The following is a 19,750-nucleotide window of genomic DNA, read 5'->3' as shown; positions in this document are numbered from 1 at the left end:
TATTGAGCTTGAAGTGAATAAGACAGGAATAATTCAGAAAAGGAGGTAGAACATTTTATTAATATCGTTAAATTAACTTAAAAACATTTGTTGAGGTGGCACTGGACCTGAAAGGAGTGTACTCCTGCTCAACTCAGGAGACAAAAACACTGACAGGGTAGCTTTCATCCAATTAACACTCAACAGAAAGAGTTAATCCAACACAAACATCCATTCTTGTATCACAGACTGATTAACATGTATCTAGAATCTACTGCTGTCATTAAAGCTGCAGTGTAGTTTCAGACCAACCCATAAAACAGTTATATTGTAGTTTCTTTTTTTTTCTTTACAGCTGAGGTGCAGTTATTACACATTACTCCTGAATACATCGGCTGTTTGATTTATTGCTCAGCCAGAATGCTGCAGCTGCTACAAATAATCGTCTCCCGGAATAAATGTCACCATTTTTTATTTTTTTTAAAACAAACTGCAGCTTAAAATATCTCATTAGAATTTCAAAACAATTTGCTGTACTAAAATTACACTAAAAAAAAGTTATAATAATTTAATTAAAATGACAGGAAGTTTACTCCGGAGTGGGTTTGGTGCTTTACAGTCCTGCAGTTCAGTTCTAAAGAAGTCTGACACCAGAGATCACGGTGATTTGGTTTGGAAACGCGCCCACACTGGAGCAGCACCATTACTGACAGCTTTCTGAGCTGCTACAGTACTGAAAGGCTCCCTGCTGACAGATTGCATGAACTTCTGCTACTCTGATCCTTCAGAGTGCGACATGTGTGCGCTATCTCAGGTACTCGTACATCTCTGCGTCCAAAGATATGAAGCCAAAGTACGACAGCATGCTCAGGAAAGAGCGCGTCACACTCATGGATGCCATCTCCCACCTGTAAACGAGTCGTGCCGTTAATATTCTGAGGCTCCAACCACAAAACATGATTTGTATGACTGATGCAAACTGAGTCTTTACCTCAGGGCCAGTTCAAACTTGAGGCTCTCCCACGTCGTCCTCACCCAGCTGAAGACCCAGAGCTGGGGCAGCATCCCTGTCCGCTCTGCCTGGATCCTCCCCCAGCCTCGCACCGCACTAAATGACAGGAGGGACATCGGCTCTGTATTCAAGATTCCTTACTGCAGTGCCACATCAACATAACTGATTGAAATTTGTCTTGGTGAGCTCAAACACAGAAAAGCTACACATTCATAAAATACATTAAAAGAGTATGAACAGATAAGAAATACAATCAAAGTCATAAATAAAGCACCTGCAGGGTGATTAACCTACAGGTGCTTGTGTGTTGAGTGTAACAGGCGGCTGCACTCACCTCTTGGCCATGACGAAGTAGCGGTCCACCGGAGCTCCCAGAGAGATGTTGATGCTTCGGACCGTGTTGATGTTGCGGAAGACGAGCAGCATGGGCCGAGGCATCGACTTGAGCACCTGCATGATGCTGTCGAAGCGGTGGCTGGCCATCTGGCGCATGTAGGCCGTCTCCTCTCGACTCAGGATGTTGGACAGACCCAGCTGCCGCATGTTGATGGGGCGCTGCAGCAGCATCTCGCAGAACAGGAAGTACTCTGCAGAGCGAATTAGGAGAAGTCTGATTATTGTTTTATTGTGAGACGGCAACACCGAGTAGATAACTGATGACATACTGTACGGGTCACTGTCCTCACCTTTGACACCGAGTGCATTGGAGTACTTTTCCATTGCTGCCTCATCTCTCAGGACTATGGACCTCCACAGTTTACAAAGGGCCACTCTGTCACTGGAGTAAAAGGTCACAGTTAGAGCTCCTAGCACAGCATTCTTAGATGTTTTTTACTAAACAGACTAAACCTCAGTCTTACCGTTGACTGAGGTATTCATACAAGCCGTGGTCCAGGAGCACCAGCTCTGCCTTGTTATCAGGACCTCGTCTCACTAGAACTGCCAACAAAAAGAAACTGTTAGCATGGAACGACCTGATGGATCAAGTCAGACTTGCAGAATCAGCATCCTCTTTTAATCGCTTCTGATAGCTTACTTTATATATCATTATATAGAGGGAGAGAGATGGGATTGTCACTGATGCTCAATACTAATAATGACTTTCTGTCACACCCACCATTTCCAGGGTGAGGATCAGCGTGGATGAAACCAGTGTAGAATATTTGTTCAGCGAATGTTCGGATCAGTTTATCTGCAGTCTGAAAAACAAATATTTGATGAGGTGTTTGAGACAGCATTTCTATAACAACACTCCAGTCTGAGCGTGTTGTGTAGAGTGCATCAACTCACATCTTTCAAACTTAATCCTTGTCTTTTGATTTCTTCCACATTGTTGATTTTGCAACCGTTGCAGAACTCTGCTGTCAACACTCTCTTTGAAAAGAAGAGAAAATAATGGCAAAGCTTTAGCCAAGAACAGGATGAAGTCTCTTTATGTGGTACTATTAACAATAACATCCTCACCTTACTTGTCAGCTCCCAGAAGACTTTGGGAACAGTAACAAAGCTGAAGTGTTTCAGCTCCTCTGCACACCTCTCAGAATTCTTGCCCTCGTTCTCAAAGTCCAGCTCTTGAGCCAACGTACCCTTCAAGTCCTACAGAAAGTCCAAAAAATCCTATTATTGACTTTGTCTACACGCAGTCATTTAGCTTAACATCTTCACCCCGTACTTTTACAGTAGGTTAGTCAAGAAACACAACTATTTCCCGACCTTAAGCACCCATCTGAATCCAAAGCTGGGGTGCATGAATTTGACAATATCCAGGAGGATCTCCAATGTTCTGATATCACCATCAAACCGATCCCTGAGGTCGATGTACTGCACCTGTGGGGACCCGAAGTGAACACAGCAGGCTGTTAAATGATTGTGTTGAACATTTTGGTCAGTCCACAGTCTAAAAGCAAAACGATTCATGACTAGACTTTTTTCATGCAACTTTAAGATTCCCCCCTACTGAAAGTGAGAAACACGGCAACTTTTTCAAGGTTGGTTGGTACTAAAAACTAGCATCAGTGTGATTTAAAACTTGCATTGAGTCCTGGATTTGTGTAAACTATTCAATATGATCCATCGCTTTAGAGTTCTGTAACAGAGTGGCCGAGCCAAAACAATGGCGAAAATGGAACTACAGGGATTCAGCAGGTTAAGATCCATTTCACGTCCTGGCAAAAGAAAACAAAATCAGCCCCCGCCCCATTACTTGTAATGTAAATTCATTTATTCATATTCAACTGTACATGACTGCACAGAACTGAGTCCATGCAACTTTAATGCTTTCATACCCAGTTCCTAATCTGAGTATTTTCTTGCACAAGCAGACTTCAAGTTAATTATTTTTAACAGGCTTCCGCCAAACACTAAAATACAGTCTTCTCAAGCTCCATCTTGTTGAACTTGCACCTACACATATTAGTTGAAAGTAATACTGACAGAAACCATTTTAACTTATTACTTCTAAAGGTAGCCTCTTCTATTTCATCACATTGAGACAAAATAACTGGGTGTGGCCCGCCCGATACATTTGTGGTTACCAGCCCAGACAGTGTCGCCAGGTGATATTTTTCACCTTGTGAGTCTGAGTGCACAATGAGTCATCATGGCTAAATGTTTTCCTTGAGATACCTATTGTAGCAGGAATTAACACAGATGTGGTTTTGAGGTCTTTGCCAGGTGTTTATGTCTGTCCGTCTGTCCGTTGACAGATTTTTGTGAAATGAAATGAAGCCCGAGGTAGAAGATGGGCGCAGTCTGTACCATCAGGTCCGACTACTGAAGTAATAATGAAGTGATACATCTACTTAGTACTCATGGTCACAATGTGAACATGTAGACCATCTCGCAGCTGGAAAATATAACCCCAAAACACATTTAAAAGTTAATCTTAAAGGGGCAATATGTAAGATTTTTTGTTGAAAAATTAACTAGGATTATCATCAGAATGTGAGTAAATAGCAGTTTCTGACATTATGATGTCTGTATTGTTTTGCAGAGATATCTACTGAAGTAAGCATGCTAACCAGCTAGCTCCTGCCCATCCTGGTCCAAAGCCCACATGGGTGCGGTGTGAACATGAACACTCCCCTGGTCCCTAAGCTTCCAGTCTAAACTGCTAGCTGCAGGGCTAACTGAGCTAACTAGCTAAGGGCAGCTAGAGTTAGCAGCAGTAGTTCAGCAGTTACTCTGGTGATATGCTGCCCCCCACTTGTGTGGAGTATGAATTTGACAGGTGGCCAATTCATAAATATTGCACTTTTAAGTTAATGCAACTTCGTAAAGGTAAAGTTTACTGCATATTCCAGTCAATCTTTGAGACCACCATGGCCACCAAAATCCATTTAAGACACTTTAAGGCCTAAAATTTTGATTATTTTTGCAGAAACCCTGAAATAAGTTGTGGTCTCAGAATCAGTGCTCACCTTCACAGCGACAGGAGTCCCGTCAAACAGTTCTGCTTTATGAACCTGAGCCAGGCTGGCAGCAGCGATGGGCTCATGGTCAAATGTTTTAAAAAGCTGCTCTGGAGTTTTGTTGAAGTCTTCTTGGAAGAGAGCGTCCACCTATCACAGAGACAAACACAGTCCTGAGAAAATTCAAACAGTCCAAGGTCCATGAACCTTGTGCCTTGTTTGTATTGCGGTTCTCACCTCTTTGTACCTCCTGTTCAAGGCCTTGTCTTCTAGTATTTGCAGGGTGCGGATGTACTCGGGGGGTAGGAGGTGGTTGAAGGAACACAGACCTTGGCCAAGCTTGATGTATATTCCTCCGTTCCTTATGGCTCCTTCCACCATGCACTCTGCTGCCCTCTGATGGCAGGCTGACATCTCAGCCAAGTAGGATGGGCTGCTCTAGCAGGGGAGGACAGCAGTAAGACAAGATTGTACAGAAGCAGCAGTAAACCTGTGGTGTTGTTCTTTATTTCTGGGTGCACACGAGATGTGGAAGGAAATGAACTGGGGACGTGTTATGACACTTAGATCCCAAAGACACACAAAAATATGTGTGTTAATCATTGAAAGTAAGTACACTTCGTCTCTTCCTGGAGTTGCAACATCTTGGGAGACGATCCCAGCTGACATTGGGCGAGCGGTGGGGTACACCCTAGATAGGTCGCCAGTTCATCACAGGGCTGACATACAGGGACAAACAACCATTCACACTCACATTAACACCTACGGACAATTTACAGTAACCGATTAACCTAACTTTTTGCATGAGAGAATGCAACTAACTGTGATTACTGATTGTTCTGTCTGACAACAGAAAATGTATAAAACAGAGAAAAAACAGATAGTCACATCTGAGAAGCAGGAACTTAAAATGTTCAGTAATATTGCAATTGTTGTCAATTAATTTCCTGTCAGTCAACTAATCAGACAATTATAATGCAGCTAAAAACATAGTAATTGACTGATCATTTCAACATCAACTGATTTAGGGTTCCACATGTGTCCCAGGATCTTTCGCTGAATCTAAACAGAAAATCTAAAAAAGATTCTCAATAGCAGAGAATCTCCAGAACCCAGCTCCTCAAATGCCTCATCATCCACCCAAATTCAACTAATATCGCACCAGTGATAAGAAAGGCATGAAATTGCTTGTGTTTTTTTTTTAAATGCCATTTGAAGCAATCAGCAAGTGCCTAAAAACAATGGAACGATTTATCATCCTTCCATGTCCAGCAGGAGCGTGACATCTACAAACAAACTGATTAAACCTTCCTCCAACCATTTTCATGACATGGAACTTACCTCATCCAGGCCCCGAACAGCCACATTGGTGGTCCACCAGTAATCCACAGAGATAAAGATTCCCACAGAGAGAGATCTGAGGACGCACAGATAAGAGGCTCGCTGTGACTTCAAAAGGGTTTCACTTGTGACGTGACATGAACAGGAATGTGAGCGATTCACAACACTACCCACCAGTCCGGTTTCACACACTCGAATGGTGGTCACACAAATCATGTTTTTATCTAAAAATGAATCTCACAGATTCATCTCATAACTGACTGACTGACTGCAATATACCTGTAACTCATATTGTAATGTGGCTAATGTGATCTAACTTTAAACAGAGCCACTGATATTACTGAGTCACTTCACTGTTACAATTGCTTGATAAATGTTAAAACATTAGTGTAACTCGTAGACGGGGTTGTTGCTGTACTGCCAAAGGTACATGGTCTTACTTTAAAGTGCGTGTAAAGCAGCAAAAAAAATGTGTTATGAGTTTGTCACACCACAGTTACATGCATCATTGACCACTGAGCCAAATTTGAAAGATTAAAAAAATTGCTAAGTATATAAAATTAGGTCTCAAAATCATGGAAAAACAAGCACTTCTCTCTGCTGTGAAACGCTGGGGGCGTGTCAGTTAGAGGCACTGAAACCACGCCCACCGCGGGAGGGGAGCCCTCTGTGTACTGCACAAGGACGTAGCCTAGCAACAATGGAAGCTAGTGCTAGCAGCATCGTCTGAAGGACCCAGCACTACCTGTTTGAGCCATCAGAGCCAGAAACTGACTCTGAGTCCGACACTGATAGTGCTCAGCCTCATTCCTCACAGGCTCCATCAGAATGGTAATTTATTTCCCAGTAATTTAAACCCCAGTCTACATATAATTCCTTGTCATAGCTATATTGGTGCACATAAAATATTACCTGTGGATTATCATTGTGCTGTCAGATGGACTCGCTCAGGGAATCAGGCCAAATCATGTCATGATTAAATGCAATAACATTTGCTAACATTACATGGGCACGATGTAAAATCACTTTCAGGATTTGCACCTTCAGCAAAATGCATTTAATTAAACGAATACAATATTTATAACATAAGCACACACTTACACTGGCGGGCACGTAATGCCGGTGGCGGAGATGAGAGCACCTACTTTCGGCGGGACAGAGAGGATCGGTGGCGGGCAACACTATGTGCCCGCCACCGATCCTCTCTGTCCCCGGCTTGCATCCTCCCGTCCCGCCGAAAGCGGCTGCTACCATCACGGCCACCGGCATTATGTGCCCGCCACCGGAGATGAGAGCACCTGCCGTCGGTGGCGGGCACGTAGTGCCGGTGGCGTGATGGTAGCAGCCGCTGTCGGCGGGACTGAGGGAATCGGTGGCGGGCACGTAGTGCCGGTGGCCGTGATGGTAGCAGCCGCTGTCGGCAGGACGGGAGGATGCAAGCCGGGACGGAGAAGATCGTGGCGGGCATGTAATGCCGGTGGCGGAGATGAGAGCACCTGCTGTCAGCGGGACAGAGAGGATCGGTGGCGGGCACATCCTCTCCGTCCGCCGACAGCGGCTGCTACCATCACGGCCACCGGCATTACGTGCCCGCCACCGACAGCAGGTGCTCTCTCTCCGGTGGCCGTGATGGTAGCAGCCGCTGTCGGCGGACGGAGAGGCTCGGTGGCGGGCACGTAATGCCGGTGGCCGTGCTGTAACTATCGGGGGTAATGTGGACACTGCAGAGACTGGTGTTGGTGGTGATTTTGAACTCTCCACAGTAGCTCCTCTTGACAACATCGATCCACCATTTCCTTACGTTGTCTCGGTAGGAGACTTAAATAGGCTAACTGAGCCGTTACCCTGGCCTGCACACTGTGGCATCCAGGAAAGATGCATGAGCTACGTGGAGGAGACATGACTGGTTAGCTAGCTGCAAACTATCATAAGCGATGCTATCCGAGACTCGAGAGCTAGCGGAAAACCACCGAAGCTAATGCACTGAACGTATTTATACTGCTTCCGCAGCAGGGCGGGGTTTATGCTAATCATAGCCGCGTTACGATTTCTGACCCGCCCATTAAATCCTGAACACAGAAATGTTGAAATACAGTTTGGCAGCCTAGCTCCATAACTAAATTATAAATGGCTGAATGGCTTTTTACATGTTTTAAGGAAATACATTTATAACCTATTTAATGTGTTTAGAAGAAAATGGCTGAATTTGCTTTACACGGACTTTAAGTATGTGAATGGATGGAAGGATTTCATAAAGTCATCAGAGTAACAGGCAGCCTTATACTGCATAAATGATGACAAAGATACAGACTAACCTGCACAGGCGACCAAATCCTTCAATGACAATCCTCATCTTCCTCCTCTTTCTTGGTTCTGACACTGCGTACTGGACACCCACTGCCACAGGTACACCGACAGAGAGGCCAACAAGTGTCTTCCATAACAGCCCTCTGCGCTTACCTTCCCTGGAGGCAGGAGACAGTCCCATTCATCAAGACTGCAACATCATTACGGGGAAGTTAATCTGTGATCGCGGTTTGTCGCTATTTGGTACCTGAGTGAACTGAAGGATCTGACTGGTCGCAGCGGGGAGCCGGGAAGCGGGTATCTTCGGAGCAGAGCCATGTGATGCAGACACAACCTTAACTACAGAGGGAAACAAGGGCTGTATGAAATATGACTGTGACTGTTGCATTGTTTACAATTCGTCACCAATGGACGAGCCACTTGAAGTAGCTTGTCCGATCAGCATAGCCATCTAGTTGGCTATATTACTCTATTGGTTTGGTCACGTAGAGAAAGTATGGAAACAGAAGGAAAGGGACGTGAAATACTGTAATCTCTACTGTTCAATCTTGATTCAGCTGAAAAGGTAGATTGTGGACCCAGATCGCCCATCCCTACTCTCAGTCTGACACCATATTAACCAGAAACCTGTGGACACATTACAAGGTTTCGGACAGACAGTGAACCCTGGCTCTACCACTCTCATAGTGTTGGCTTATTTTTTAACAGAAACATCTCCTATGTAAACTACTTTTACACCCTGTCATGCTCTGGAGGACATCATGTTCACCACACCGAGTCCAAGAATGTAAAAACCCTGCAAACTTCAACAGTTGTTGCTTTTCCAGTCAGTCACATAAAAGAGCTTAAAAAGAGGCTTGTCACTTAGCAATTGGCCATGAACATTAACATTAAAACAACACTGCATGCAGTGTTTTTACAGCCGCAGAGTGACAACACCATTGTTTCTATGAAAAGTGTGCTAACTGTGCTGTAATGAGCAGGCAGCAATAAAACACATTCATGTTCCCATTTACAAGAGCTGCAAATTTCCTGCTGGGCTTGTCAGCAGCAACTGTGTTTCACTAAAGAGTATTACTGTTATTACGATCTGGATCACACACTGTTATTCATTAAAATAAAATGCTCTTGTTTGGAGAACAGGGTTGTTGGCAATCAATCCCCTTCCCATAATTCTCACTTACAGAGTCTATTTACTCCGATTAGCCCACTGATGTGTCTCACACTGCACTTAGCCCCAGGCTAAAGGAGCTAATAGCCCTGCAGAGACTCAGCCCAGGGCTAAGAGTTGACCCTGGGATAACCAACCCAGGGTTAACCTTAGCCCAGGGCTTTATGATTCATAATGCAATTCTACTCAACCTGGGTTAAAAGTCTGTTGGAACACGCAGCTAATGTTAACATTCAAGAAGTTGTGTGATTACTCCGTTTACTGAAGCCGTTTCACACTGGCAGCCTGTGTTAGCTGATTTTCAGGGAATAACCCCACAAACTCGAGGCTAACTAGCCAGTGAGCCCTGGGCTAAAGTCGGGGTTAGCCACCTTTGGAAGGTGCCAGGACTGTGCCAGTGTGAACACTTTCTTAGCCTGGCCCTAACCCCAGCGCCAGGATAAGGGAGCTGTTAACCCCAAGCTAAGAAAGCTTGTGATTCCAGTCAGTGTGAAACGGAGCTTAAGTAACCAGAGTAGTCACACGACATTTTGAATGTTATCATTAGCTGCGTTTAACCCAGGGCTAGTATAAAAGCAGTGTGAATCGTATAGCCCTGGGCTTAGGTTAACCTTGTTGACATTATTACTTTCTCCATTTTATGTTTTAGAATAGTTTGTGTTTATTCCAAAGTCTTGTGCTTGTTCTGATTGCTTCTCCCTGCAGGATCCAAATCTTTCTGGTGCTGCTGTGATGGTTTCCCCACAATTAGAGTGGAACTATTGATCATTTCAATTATTGATTAATCTGAAAGTTATTTTCTTGACCAATCACTTGATGTTGATTGTATGGTCAATACAAATGATAAAAAGTTGAAAAAAACTCTTAGTTTTTTAAACTTCGTATCACTTATTTTATCTGACCAACAGTCCAAAACCCAAAGAGCATCATTGCAGAATTATATAAAACAGAGAAAAGCAGCAATTGCTCACAATCGGGACTAATAGGCCTATTATTTTCATAAATAATCCATTCATTATTTAGTCCATAAAATGTGTTTGCACACAGTCACGTCTTCAAATGACTTATTTTGTCAAGCCAACAGTCCGAAACTCAAAGACTCTTCATTCACTGTCACAAATGTTGAATGTGAATTGTTGCAGCTCTACATGTAACATGTCAAAGTGTCTTTTTAAACCTTTGGTTGGACACAAGCTCATGGATGTTTGGTAAATCCTTCGACTGCCAAAATGCGACCGTCACCTTCTTTTGACAGATTTTTCAATCTGATTTCTCAAGATCTGAGGCAAATCAAATCAAAATCAGGCCCAGTAGTGTTGAGTAACAGCAGGAAAAAGTGAGTGTGTGTGTGTGTGTGTGTGTGTGTGTGTGTGTGCGTGTGTGTGTGTGTGTGTGTGGGTTGGGGTGGTCCTAGATCAAGGCCAATATGACAGGCCGGGGTACTTTGTTGTTTTCGTTCGCTGTCTGCATCTGAGGGACAAAATGTCTCCAGTGTTGACAAATTGATGTACAGATAGCAGTGATGTCAGGGACCAGAGCACTGACATATCAAACAAACTCTGTGTCACTCACACACTGAGAAAAACAAGTCTGAAGCGTGTTTCCCATCACCACGGTGAATAACACAACAGTGAACAGGAGCAAAAGTCAGCTGATATTTGGTCTAATCCCATTCACACTCATATTGTGGGAGCGTGTGACTGATTGTTGCTGTTAAACTAAGTTCCAGTTCCCAACTGTAATGTGAAATACAGCTGTGTAACCTTGACAAATATACTCCTTTAAATATTCCAGTTCGTCTTTTACACAAAATAGCTCACAGCATTATCTCTGTGCCCTTGCAACAGTCCACTGGTATCTACTGCTAACATGACCGGCTAATTACAGTTATCGTAGCTAGCTGCTGGTCAAGCCGCTAACTTAAGCTAACGCTACTATCAAACTAATCGGAAATTATATAGAAATGTCGTTTATTTACCACTCTGTTCGTCTCCCCTGTCATGTTTCCTGGGATAGTACCAAGGTTCCTCTCACTGTGATGAATTGGTGTCCAGAGTGTCCTTCCTGTTGAGATTGTAGCCGTCTAGTGGAGCCACCTCCTTCATTAATCAGCACATAGCCACGAGCATTAGCCAAAGACTACGAGAGCGAGAGGGTGCGCTCCCAACTTCTTACTTCCGCTTTCGTTTAAATCTTGTTATTTAGTCAAAATACTTTTTCGGGGGTCATTGAGAGCTTCATTTGTCTACAGGTCTGTTTGTTTTCTCTGTAGAGACACTCAAATACATGGAGCATGGAGTGTACAATCGTTAAAATCAGCATCAACAGTTTATTAATTGTTCATTATAATTATGAGTTTGAGTTATTCTTTGAAAAAATAAAAATAGGCTAGTGGTGAGTTAGTGAATATATTTTATTAGTGTAGTTGAAAACTACTGGTAAAATAGTTGTTAAGGCATTGTTGAATGTGGTTCTATTTCATTATTCTGCTTTTAAATGGAAAATTAATTGATGAATTATTACATGGATTCTATCTGAAAGTTTATTTCTCTTTTGTGATCACTTAAAGATCTCCTGTAGACATTCTAAGGCATATAAAGTACTAAATAATAATAACAATAATAGATATTTTTTGTTTTATATGGTATAGCCACAAAAAAAGTTCATTTACCAACTTCAAGTCTTTAAACCACATCTAATCCTTCTCCCGTACTGAAAAAAAAAGTACAGAAAAACTGGTAGTTACATGATGTGCACTGGACATCACACTTGTGTAATTTTGATACATATTACATATGCATATTACATTAAATGCATAGGCTACTGATACAATATTGGCTTCCAAAATAGTTGGGATGTGACAAAAGTTGTGCTCATGTTAATATCTTCATCTCATAATTAAGGCAAGCACAGAAAAACTCCCCTCTGGAGCAGATGCATTTAAAACTTCACAGCGAAGCTTCACAATGACACTTCAAAGTGAAGTAACAACAAGCAACGCTCACTGTTCGAAACAAACAAACAAAAAGCATTTTTTTAAATAACATTTAGTGAGACTAATTAAAGAAAGTCCAACCCGACCGAGGGGTAAATGCCCCTGACAGAGTGGGTGAAATTTAAAGTGAAGTTTGTTAGGTGGGCAGAGATGCATCTTGGTGGAGGACTCTCTGGTAGGAGGTGCCTAATGATGCGTCATTGGTTATACGGAGTGGTTCGAGGCATGCCCTTGTACTTTTTATTGTACCTAATTGTTTAAAATGTATCCCCCCCAAAAATGATATGACCTTGAAGAGTCAGTAATGTAGGCTGTAACAAGAGTGCCATTGCTTATAATAATGACGCACCTAGTGAGCCTGTTACCACCAAAGATGCCACATGAGATATGCTGAAGTATTATTTCTAAGTTTCATCATCTTACATCACTTAGGTCTCTGTGGGCTCCACAGTCCTCATCTCAAGCTTTATGGAAAGTAGTTATACCAGGTTGTTTTTTCTTTGCTACTAGAGTCGATTTTAAGAGTTCATTCATAGAGATCATTATGACCAGATTTTGTTTCTCGTGTTAAAAGACAATACATTATTACCAAATGTAAAAATGTTTTTTTGCGGCTGTCGCAAGTGCATCGCTGTCAGTGTGTACAGAATAACAGCGTATCAAATGACACAGATTCAGCCAGCACGAAACCGGAAACATGAATCGGCCTTCAAAATAAAGGTTGAAAAATAGTTCACTCGCACCCAACAGATATAGTAACTGATCATAACAACAAGCATTCGGACTCAAATCAACCAATGGGATGATTAGATAACGTATGTGAAACTGTAGTTGTAAAAAAGGAAAAAGAAAAAAAAAGAAAACGTGTTAATAAACCACATGGCTCAAGTATTTCACGAAGGCTTTTATTTTGAAAGCAGAGTGGACGGTGTGTTTTGCTGTAGCAGGCTGCATGGTCCACCGGATGCAGTGGCGACCCGTGTCGCTGCAGTGTTGCGCTTTCCTGTTTACGGGCGGGAAGAGCGAACGTAGCTGACTGTGGAAGCTACTGGGTTTAAATTGGCAGCACATTTGTTTTAATTTTCCTCCATGCTAATGGTTTGCACGTTTTAATGATACACGGGGCACTGCGAGCTCTTGTGGATACCTTTTAGGCGGGCCGTTGCTGAAAACTAGAGGGATTTTTTGAGAGTGCGGGGCAGATGGAGGATCCTCCTGCAGATTCTGGCGGTGGTGGCGGCGGTGCAGCAGCGGAGGGCCCCGCGGTGCAGGTGGCAGATATCTGCTGGCCGACCGGGGCTCTCCCTCTACGGCTCCTAGAGTGGAAAGTCAAACCCGGGTCTCTAATTAACGTGGACTCCGTGCTAGCACTGTGCGCTCCCATACCTCAGGAGAAGGGGGCAGAGGCTGCCAGGCTGCCAGAGAAGAAGGTGAAATCGGACCGTGCTGGAGTAGTCAAGGAGCTATGCTGTCAACTTGGACAAGTCATACCCCCGGGGTGAGTCACTCTGCTTGCTATAGCTAACTATGTTCACTGACCCAACCATTGCCGGGAAAGGCTACAGGCAGCATGTCAGCTGTAGTTTTGGTACCGCTTTGCCAGCTTCAGACTTAACCCGCAGTGCAACGTTAGCTAGCTAACGAGCTAACATTGCTACATATAGGTGCTAAGTTAACGTTAGCTTGTTTGCTAGCTGTACTCAAATCACCCACGGCACTTGCTCGTGTCAAGTCAGTCAAAACAAACAAGGAGACTTTGGGCCAGAGCTTTCAAAATAAAAGTGTATTTAGTTAGATAGTCTGTTTCTGGACCTTTTCGGATTTGCAAACGTGTTGGAAATGAAAACCAGTCGCAAGCAGAGATTAAGTAAACATTATATGATGTCTTGAACTGTCACTTGAATGTACGTGCAGTCAAGTTTACAGGCTTAACATTATTTTACGCTTTTATTTTGAAGGCAAAATCACGTGAAGCGCCGTCTCGTTGTGTTTGCCTTGACGCAGCCGCTCCTCGCGTGCACGGAGTGTGTACATGCTGTGTAGGTTGACAGGTGGAGGACTGGCCCGAGTCTCCCGATGTCCCAGTGAATCTAACACGGCCGTCGTTCCCTCCTGCTTCCTCCTCACCGCCTTTTATTTCAGAGCGACAGTAGATGTGTTTTACAACAGCTGCGTAGGAACAAACGAGCACATATTTTAATTATCACTACTTGGCGTCACTTGTCTTTTTTTGCTTTTGGTCTTAAAATTGCTAGTCAGTGAAGTGTACCTAATATAAAATACGTTGTATATTTGTATGTAAAATTTGAGTTTTTGATTAACATTTAAACACCTCTGATTTCAAAGTTAAAATGATTTGCTGCCATACCGCTGAGAGAAGGGCTTGTGCTGCCTTCAGGTGCGGCTTGTAAAACTCCTACACCTCAGTTTGAAAACCCATCATGCTTGTTGCGATTGTAAAGTGCCCTCAGACTGAAATAATATCAAAATAGGCCATGTTTCAAAAGCTTCTGCTTTTAAAAATCAGTTGGAATTTGGTCTGGCAAGCAACAAAGCAATTACACACAACAGAGAGTGATTAGCTATTGTAATGTTTTTAAAAAGGGCATTATCAACTGTGTGGATTACAAAACAAAGCGACCGACTGCATTATGTCAAGCTATTTATTAAAGTACAGTCATGCTTGCTGGATTTACAACTTGTTCTCAAAGTAATAACTCAGTAATAGCATTTGTCAGTTGGCAAATTGCTACTATAAAGATTCAAGGCTCACACCTTATCTGTGAGGTACAAATGCTAAAACATGAGACATCAAATCAACTTATACCTAGCCCTTGCATGCCACAAAGCAAGCAAGTGAGCAGAAAGATGGAACCACTGTACTATTGCTGGTTTACAGAAAAGTATTTACACTAATGTTTCTTGTCTTTTTTTTCCAGGGGTGTCATCGTCAGAATAGAAGAATGCAGCCATCCAATAGTTATGAAGGGTTTATGTGCTGAATGTGGCCAGGACCTGACTCAGTAAGGAAATGCAAACACTTCTAACTTTTTTTTATTACACTTACTCATGATGTGTTGGACACTTTTGCTCACACATTGACCCTGACACTGCGCTGATTGCAGAACACCCAAACCAAAAGAATGTAAAAGTAGATGCTTACAATATCACACTGTCATTTAGTAAACAAAACAATTTAGAGCTGATTAGACTTTGTCTTTGTAAGCATGTTACATTCCTGTGACAGACAAAATATGTCTGACCCAAAGTATTTGTGGTGGATCCTGTATTATTTAACACCATCAGGGGGCACCAGATATCATACAGGGAGAGCTGAGTAAAACTCAGGTCATAAATCAAGCGCTCCCCCTCTGCACTGTCTCTGCTGTCAGTTTGATAGAGATGTAAAATTTACAGCTGTCAGTTAGACTCCAAGACATGCTGAATTTATCACAGATTTTACATAAAGAAACATAGTTCCTGACCGTGCATTATTATTGTGAGGGAAATGTGTGGCTGCTATTAAAAATGATTGCCTATTACTGAAATAGTAAACAGCATGTTATTTTATTACATGATTTATGTATTGATAGACCAAACGGTGAGTCTGAAAGAGCTTAAAACTGCCAACAATCAGACTAATCACTTGCTCACTGGAGTACATTTTGGGCTCACTAAGAATGTTTTCTCAAATCAAACCACTATCAGCTGCTGTTTGACAAAATTTGATTTGCATGTTTGTGAAAGCTGCTTTTCTTCTCAGTCACAATGTGTTCAAGGACTAAGAGATACACATACCACAAAATTCATGACTCCCACTCTTCTTCTTTTTTTTCCCTTCTCAGGCTGCAGAGCACAAATGGGAACCAGCAAACTCCCATCTCCACAGCAACGGTCTCCATGGTGCACAGTGTTCCCGAGCTGATGGTCAGCTCAGAGGTGAGTCTCATGCAGGAGATACCTGGAAGACTGGGTTAGTGGGGCAGATATACCTTACATGCATCCCATTATAAGACCTGTGTGTGCATGTGCATTGCTCTTGAAGCTCAGTGCATTTGGTCTTTATAATGCATTTCCAAGATATTATATATAAACTGTTTTTGATTGTTCAGATATTTTGTATCATCAAATGCAATACATTTTCATGCAGAAAAATGTAACAAATACTCACTGTTTCCTGGGGAATTGTAGGTATTTCAGGGTTAATCAGCTTAAAAAGCATTAGCCACAGCAGAAGCACGTAACTTTCAGATTAAAACAAATGATAATAATAAAGTTGTGCATAAGAAAAGTTTAGGTCAAGGTTTCCATAGACAACTAAATTAAATTAAGCAGCAAATGTGTAATCATATATTGCAAATTCTGTATTTTACCATATCAAAGGTGGATGTAAATGATGTGTCTTATTCCCTCCAAAATCAAGGCCAGGGCAACAGCTGACCCCGTAACTTACTTGCATCCATGAACTAGTTAAATTCAATCCAGTTAGATACAACTTTATAACCCTGTTAGCCCTGGCAGTGCCCTACCAAGGAATACCCATGCACCCAAAATGGGGGGGAAACCATTAATAACATAGCTAAAAGGGACCAAAAGATGTAAGCTTAAAACCATAATCGAAATTCTAGTGATAAATACTTTAGTAATAAATAATTATGTAAAAAGCACTGTGTTGTTGCTCACTTTTTCTGACAGTCTGTTCGTTATCTTTATTCGCTCCAACAGCAAGCAGAACAGCTGGGCAGAGAAGACCAGCAGAGACTCCACCGGAACAAAAAGCTGGTCCTGATGGTAGATCTGGACCAGACGCTGATCCACACCACTGAACAGCACTGCCAGCGTATGTCTAATAAGGTATTATCCCATCACATCACTCCTCTGTACTGTCATCACTGTGATGAAGAGGCGCATTCAGTGTCTCACCTCAAACCGGATTTTATGCATCAAGAATAAATGTTTAACATCAAGCTGTACAGATTTGAGGCTTTGTATTGACATGAATAAACCTGTCTGAGAGGAACCTAAGGGTGAGTCCTGGAGGTATCTTGTCAACAAACAAACAACAGTTTTTATATTCATTGCAGGCCTAACATGTACAGCAAATGCACAATTATTTCCTCTTAAAATATTTGTAAGGCTGAATATTAAAAATGTTTTAAGACGTGAAGGATTGTTAAGTAGTTTGGTGCATTGCTACATTTATTAGCATGTTACCATCAGCAACTGTCAATGAGTGCTATAGGGTGAAATAAACATCAAGATGTAAATTGCACCGCCTACATCCTCATGCATATTCACGATACAAACATTGCTCTGAAGTGCTACTAGTAGTGAAAACCTTAATCTTAATCTGTAAATTGCATGAGGTAAAATGTATGTACTTGTGTTAGCCTGATACCAGTCTAACATGCAGCCTTGATGTTGGCAACACGCTGCTAGTAAGTGTGAAAGTGTGTATTATAAGTTTGCGTCTCCCCTCTCTCTATGGCAGTTGGCTTTTCACCCCACCTTTGAATGGCCATTCATGATAACTATAATCCCTTTTGGTTTCTGATGAGCATAATAGAGCTGTCTGAGTTTCTGACACACAGGAGGTGGATGGATTCAGAATTATTATTCTGTGCTAGATCAGAGGGCTGTCTGCCAGTATAATGGCAAAGCTTCAGTAGAAGTGACAATGTGTTAAGAACACGCTGTAATCTCCCCCCAGGGTCACTCCATTTATCATTAGAATAAGGTCTAGTTGTAATTCCGTAAAAGCACAGAACAGTTATTAAACCAAAGCTCTTATTCAAAGTCGTCCTTTAAGAGCAGATGTTGACGACAAAATCTGCTTATTAACTGTTTGTCACAGTTAACACTCTTGTTGTTTCCTCCAGGGCATTTTCCACTTCCAGCTCGGGCGAGGAGAGCCAATGCTCCACACACGACTACGCCCACACTGCAAGGAATTCCTGGAGAAAATCGCCAAACTCTATGAGTTACACGTCTTCACATTCGGGAGCCGCCTTTACGCACACACCATTGCCGGTAATGGACTCATTGTTTTACATTTTACAGCACGTTTCCCACATTATAGGCCCTGATTACACAAACCCAAACAGTTTTATTGAAATTAAAATGCCATAGAATGAAAACTATTTCAAGTTTGAATTTAGGGAAACTCTTGGTCTGCTACTTGTACTGCCTGTTTGTGTCCATAAGAGGGAAGTATCTGCTCATGTTCTGGGTTCAGCTGATGTTATGTTGGTTCACTGGTGTATATCTAATGTCTCCTGGTATCATTTGCAAGCAGCAGGGATGCTAAAATTTAAAATGCATGTAAAGCCAGTTAATGTTGTGCATTAACATTTTGGATGCTCTCCTGCTAAATGTGCAGCTTTACAACACAATCGTCAAATTCCAGCTTAGTTTTGCAGCATTTGTAGGAGCTGACTGATGAAAATATTTCAGTTTATGATTCAAGGCTGGATTATATTGAAGTGTAGATAGTGTGTTTATAGGCTGTCTCTTTGGTATGCAGGCTGCAATTTTTCATCATACTGTATATAATAGCAGCAGCAGCAGCCCCTGTCCAGCACCGTTCTGCCTCCATATGATGAATGTTTAATGCATTTTGAATTGGATTTTACTACTGGCCCTGATTCAGGGAGGTCGGCAGGTTTCAGAGCAGCGCTCAAGTTATTGACGTCTTCTGTTGTGGGTAAAGGAGACTCTGGCCAGGCTGTCTTGTTCTATCTTTGTCCAAGTTTTCATCAAACTGTTTATTTCTTTTCAGGCATAGTAAGAAAGCCAGAGAAAGTTAGGTTTTTCAATCTTGATTCCATGAGAAAATACTGGAGAGAAAGTAGTGAAGATGTTTTAAAATAGAAGAAAGTGCTCATTTCTTTGGAGGTGGATCATTTTGTTAATGTGGCGCAGAAATAGTGTAGAAATGAAACGGCATATTTGAATGCAAGTGCTGTAGTAGATTGTACTACATACATTCCTTCTGCAGCCTTAGAGAGGTACTTTATGATTTCTCATTTAGCATTCAAATATGCATCTCTTTTTCCTCATTTTACCCTGTTCTCTTTTTCAGGCTTCCTGGATCCTGAAAAGAAGCTTTTCTCTCATCGGATCCTTTCTCGAGACGAATGCATTGATCCTTTCTCCAAGACGGGGAATCTTAGGTGGGAATTGCCTTCTGCTAAAGATGACAACTAGATCGATCGTTGGCAGTTTAGTCTGTGGTGACCCTGCACCTGTCCACTTTCTAGACATTATTTCAGTCTTTTTTTACTTTTCTAAGCTTGTGTAACCATCTGTCTATGTCGTCAGTGACTGCAGATGAACACAAAGAGAGAGAGATCTATTATTCTCTTTCAGTGTCACTTTGAAAGGTTGTCTTTGACATCTCCTTGCAAATAAAAAAAAATTGGATGGATGATGTAAGAAATTGATGCGCCCCTTATTTTTATTCATAGCTAAACACACAATCTGTCACTGCAACGTCACCACAGCCAAAGAAGCATGAATAATGTCCTCAAAGTGTT

General features: G+C 42.2%; 2 protein-coding genes across 5 annotated transcripts in view; one reads left to right on the top strand and one right to left on the bottom strand.

The window, feature by feature from the left end:
• Positions 1-32: 32 nt before the first annotated feature.
• Positions 33-11,340, bottom strand: adck5 (aarF domain containing kinase 5). Of its 3 annotated transcripts, XM_084379624.1 has the most exons (15): positions 11,199-11,340; positions 8,297-8,388; positions 8,058-8,207; positions 5,743-5,818; positions 4,639-4,839; positions 4,411-4,551; positions 2,705-2,818; positions 2,456-2,587; positions 2,282-2,365; positions 2,109-2,190; positions 1,852-1,930; positions 1,678-1,769; positions 1,326-1,578; positions 971-1,087; positions 33-887 (listed from the first exon to the last, which is right to left on the bottom strand). In XM_084379624.1, exons 1-15 carry the CDS (start codon positions 11,220-11,222, stop codon positions 785-787), a joined length of 1,740 nt encoding a protein of 579 aa, XP_084235750.1. In that variant the 5' UTR covers positions 11,223-11,340; the 3' UTR covers positions 33-784. The 3 variants fall into 3 exon arrangements, with proteins under 3 accessions (XP_084235750.1, XP_084235749.1, XP_084235751.1); XM_084379623.1 differs by having other exon boundaries at positions 1,326-1,769; XM_084379625.1 differs by lacking the exons at positions 8,297-8,388; positions 11,199-11,340 and having other exon boundaries at positions 4,639-4,834; positions 8,058-8,194.
• A 1,837-nt stretch (positions 11,341-13,177) lies between these two features.
• The window catches only part of ctdp1 (CTD (carboxy-terminal domain, RNA polymerase II, polypeptide A) phosphatase, subunit 1), a 76,629-nt gene continuing 70,056 nt past the window's right edge, over positions 13,178-19,750 (top strand). Inside the window, exons 1-6 of one of the 2 annotated variants that reach the window (XM_084379734.1) lie at positions 13,178-13,713; positions 15,155-15,238; positions 16,061-16,154; positions 16,941-17,069; positions 18,095-18,245; positions 19,297-19,387. In XM_084379734.1, coding sequence (XP_084235860.1) covers positions 13,418-13,713; positions 15,155-15,238; positions 16,061-16,154; positions 16,941-17,069; positions 18,095-18,245; positions 19,297-19,387 — 845 coding nt within the window. In that variant the 5' untranslated portion in view covers positions 13,178-13,417. The remainder of the gene's footprint in view (positions 13,714-15,154; positions 15,239-16,060; positions 16,155-16,940; positions 17,070-18,094; positions 18,246-19,296; positions 19,388-19,750) is intronic. The other variant, XM_084379735.1, reaches the window with a different exon arrangement.

The sequence above is a fragment of the Pagrus pagrus genome (genome assembly GCF_965226575.1).
Source record: "Pagrus pagrus genome assembly, chromosome: 17".
NCBI classification, from domain to species: domain Eukaryota; kingdom Metazoa; phylum Chordata; class Actinopteri; order Spariformes; family Sparidae; genus Pagrus; species Pagrus pagrus.
Note: the sequence above shows the minus strand (reverse complement) of the source record. Positions and strands in the feature narration are given on the sequence as shown.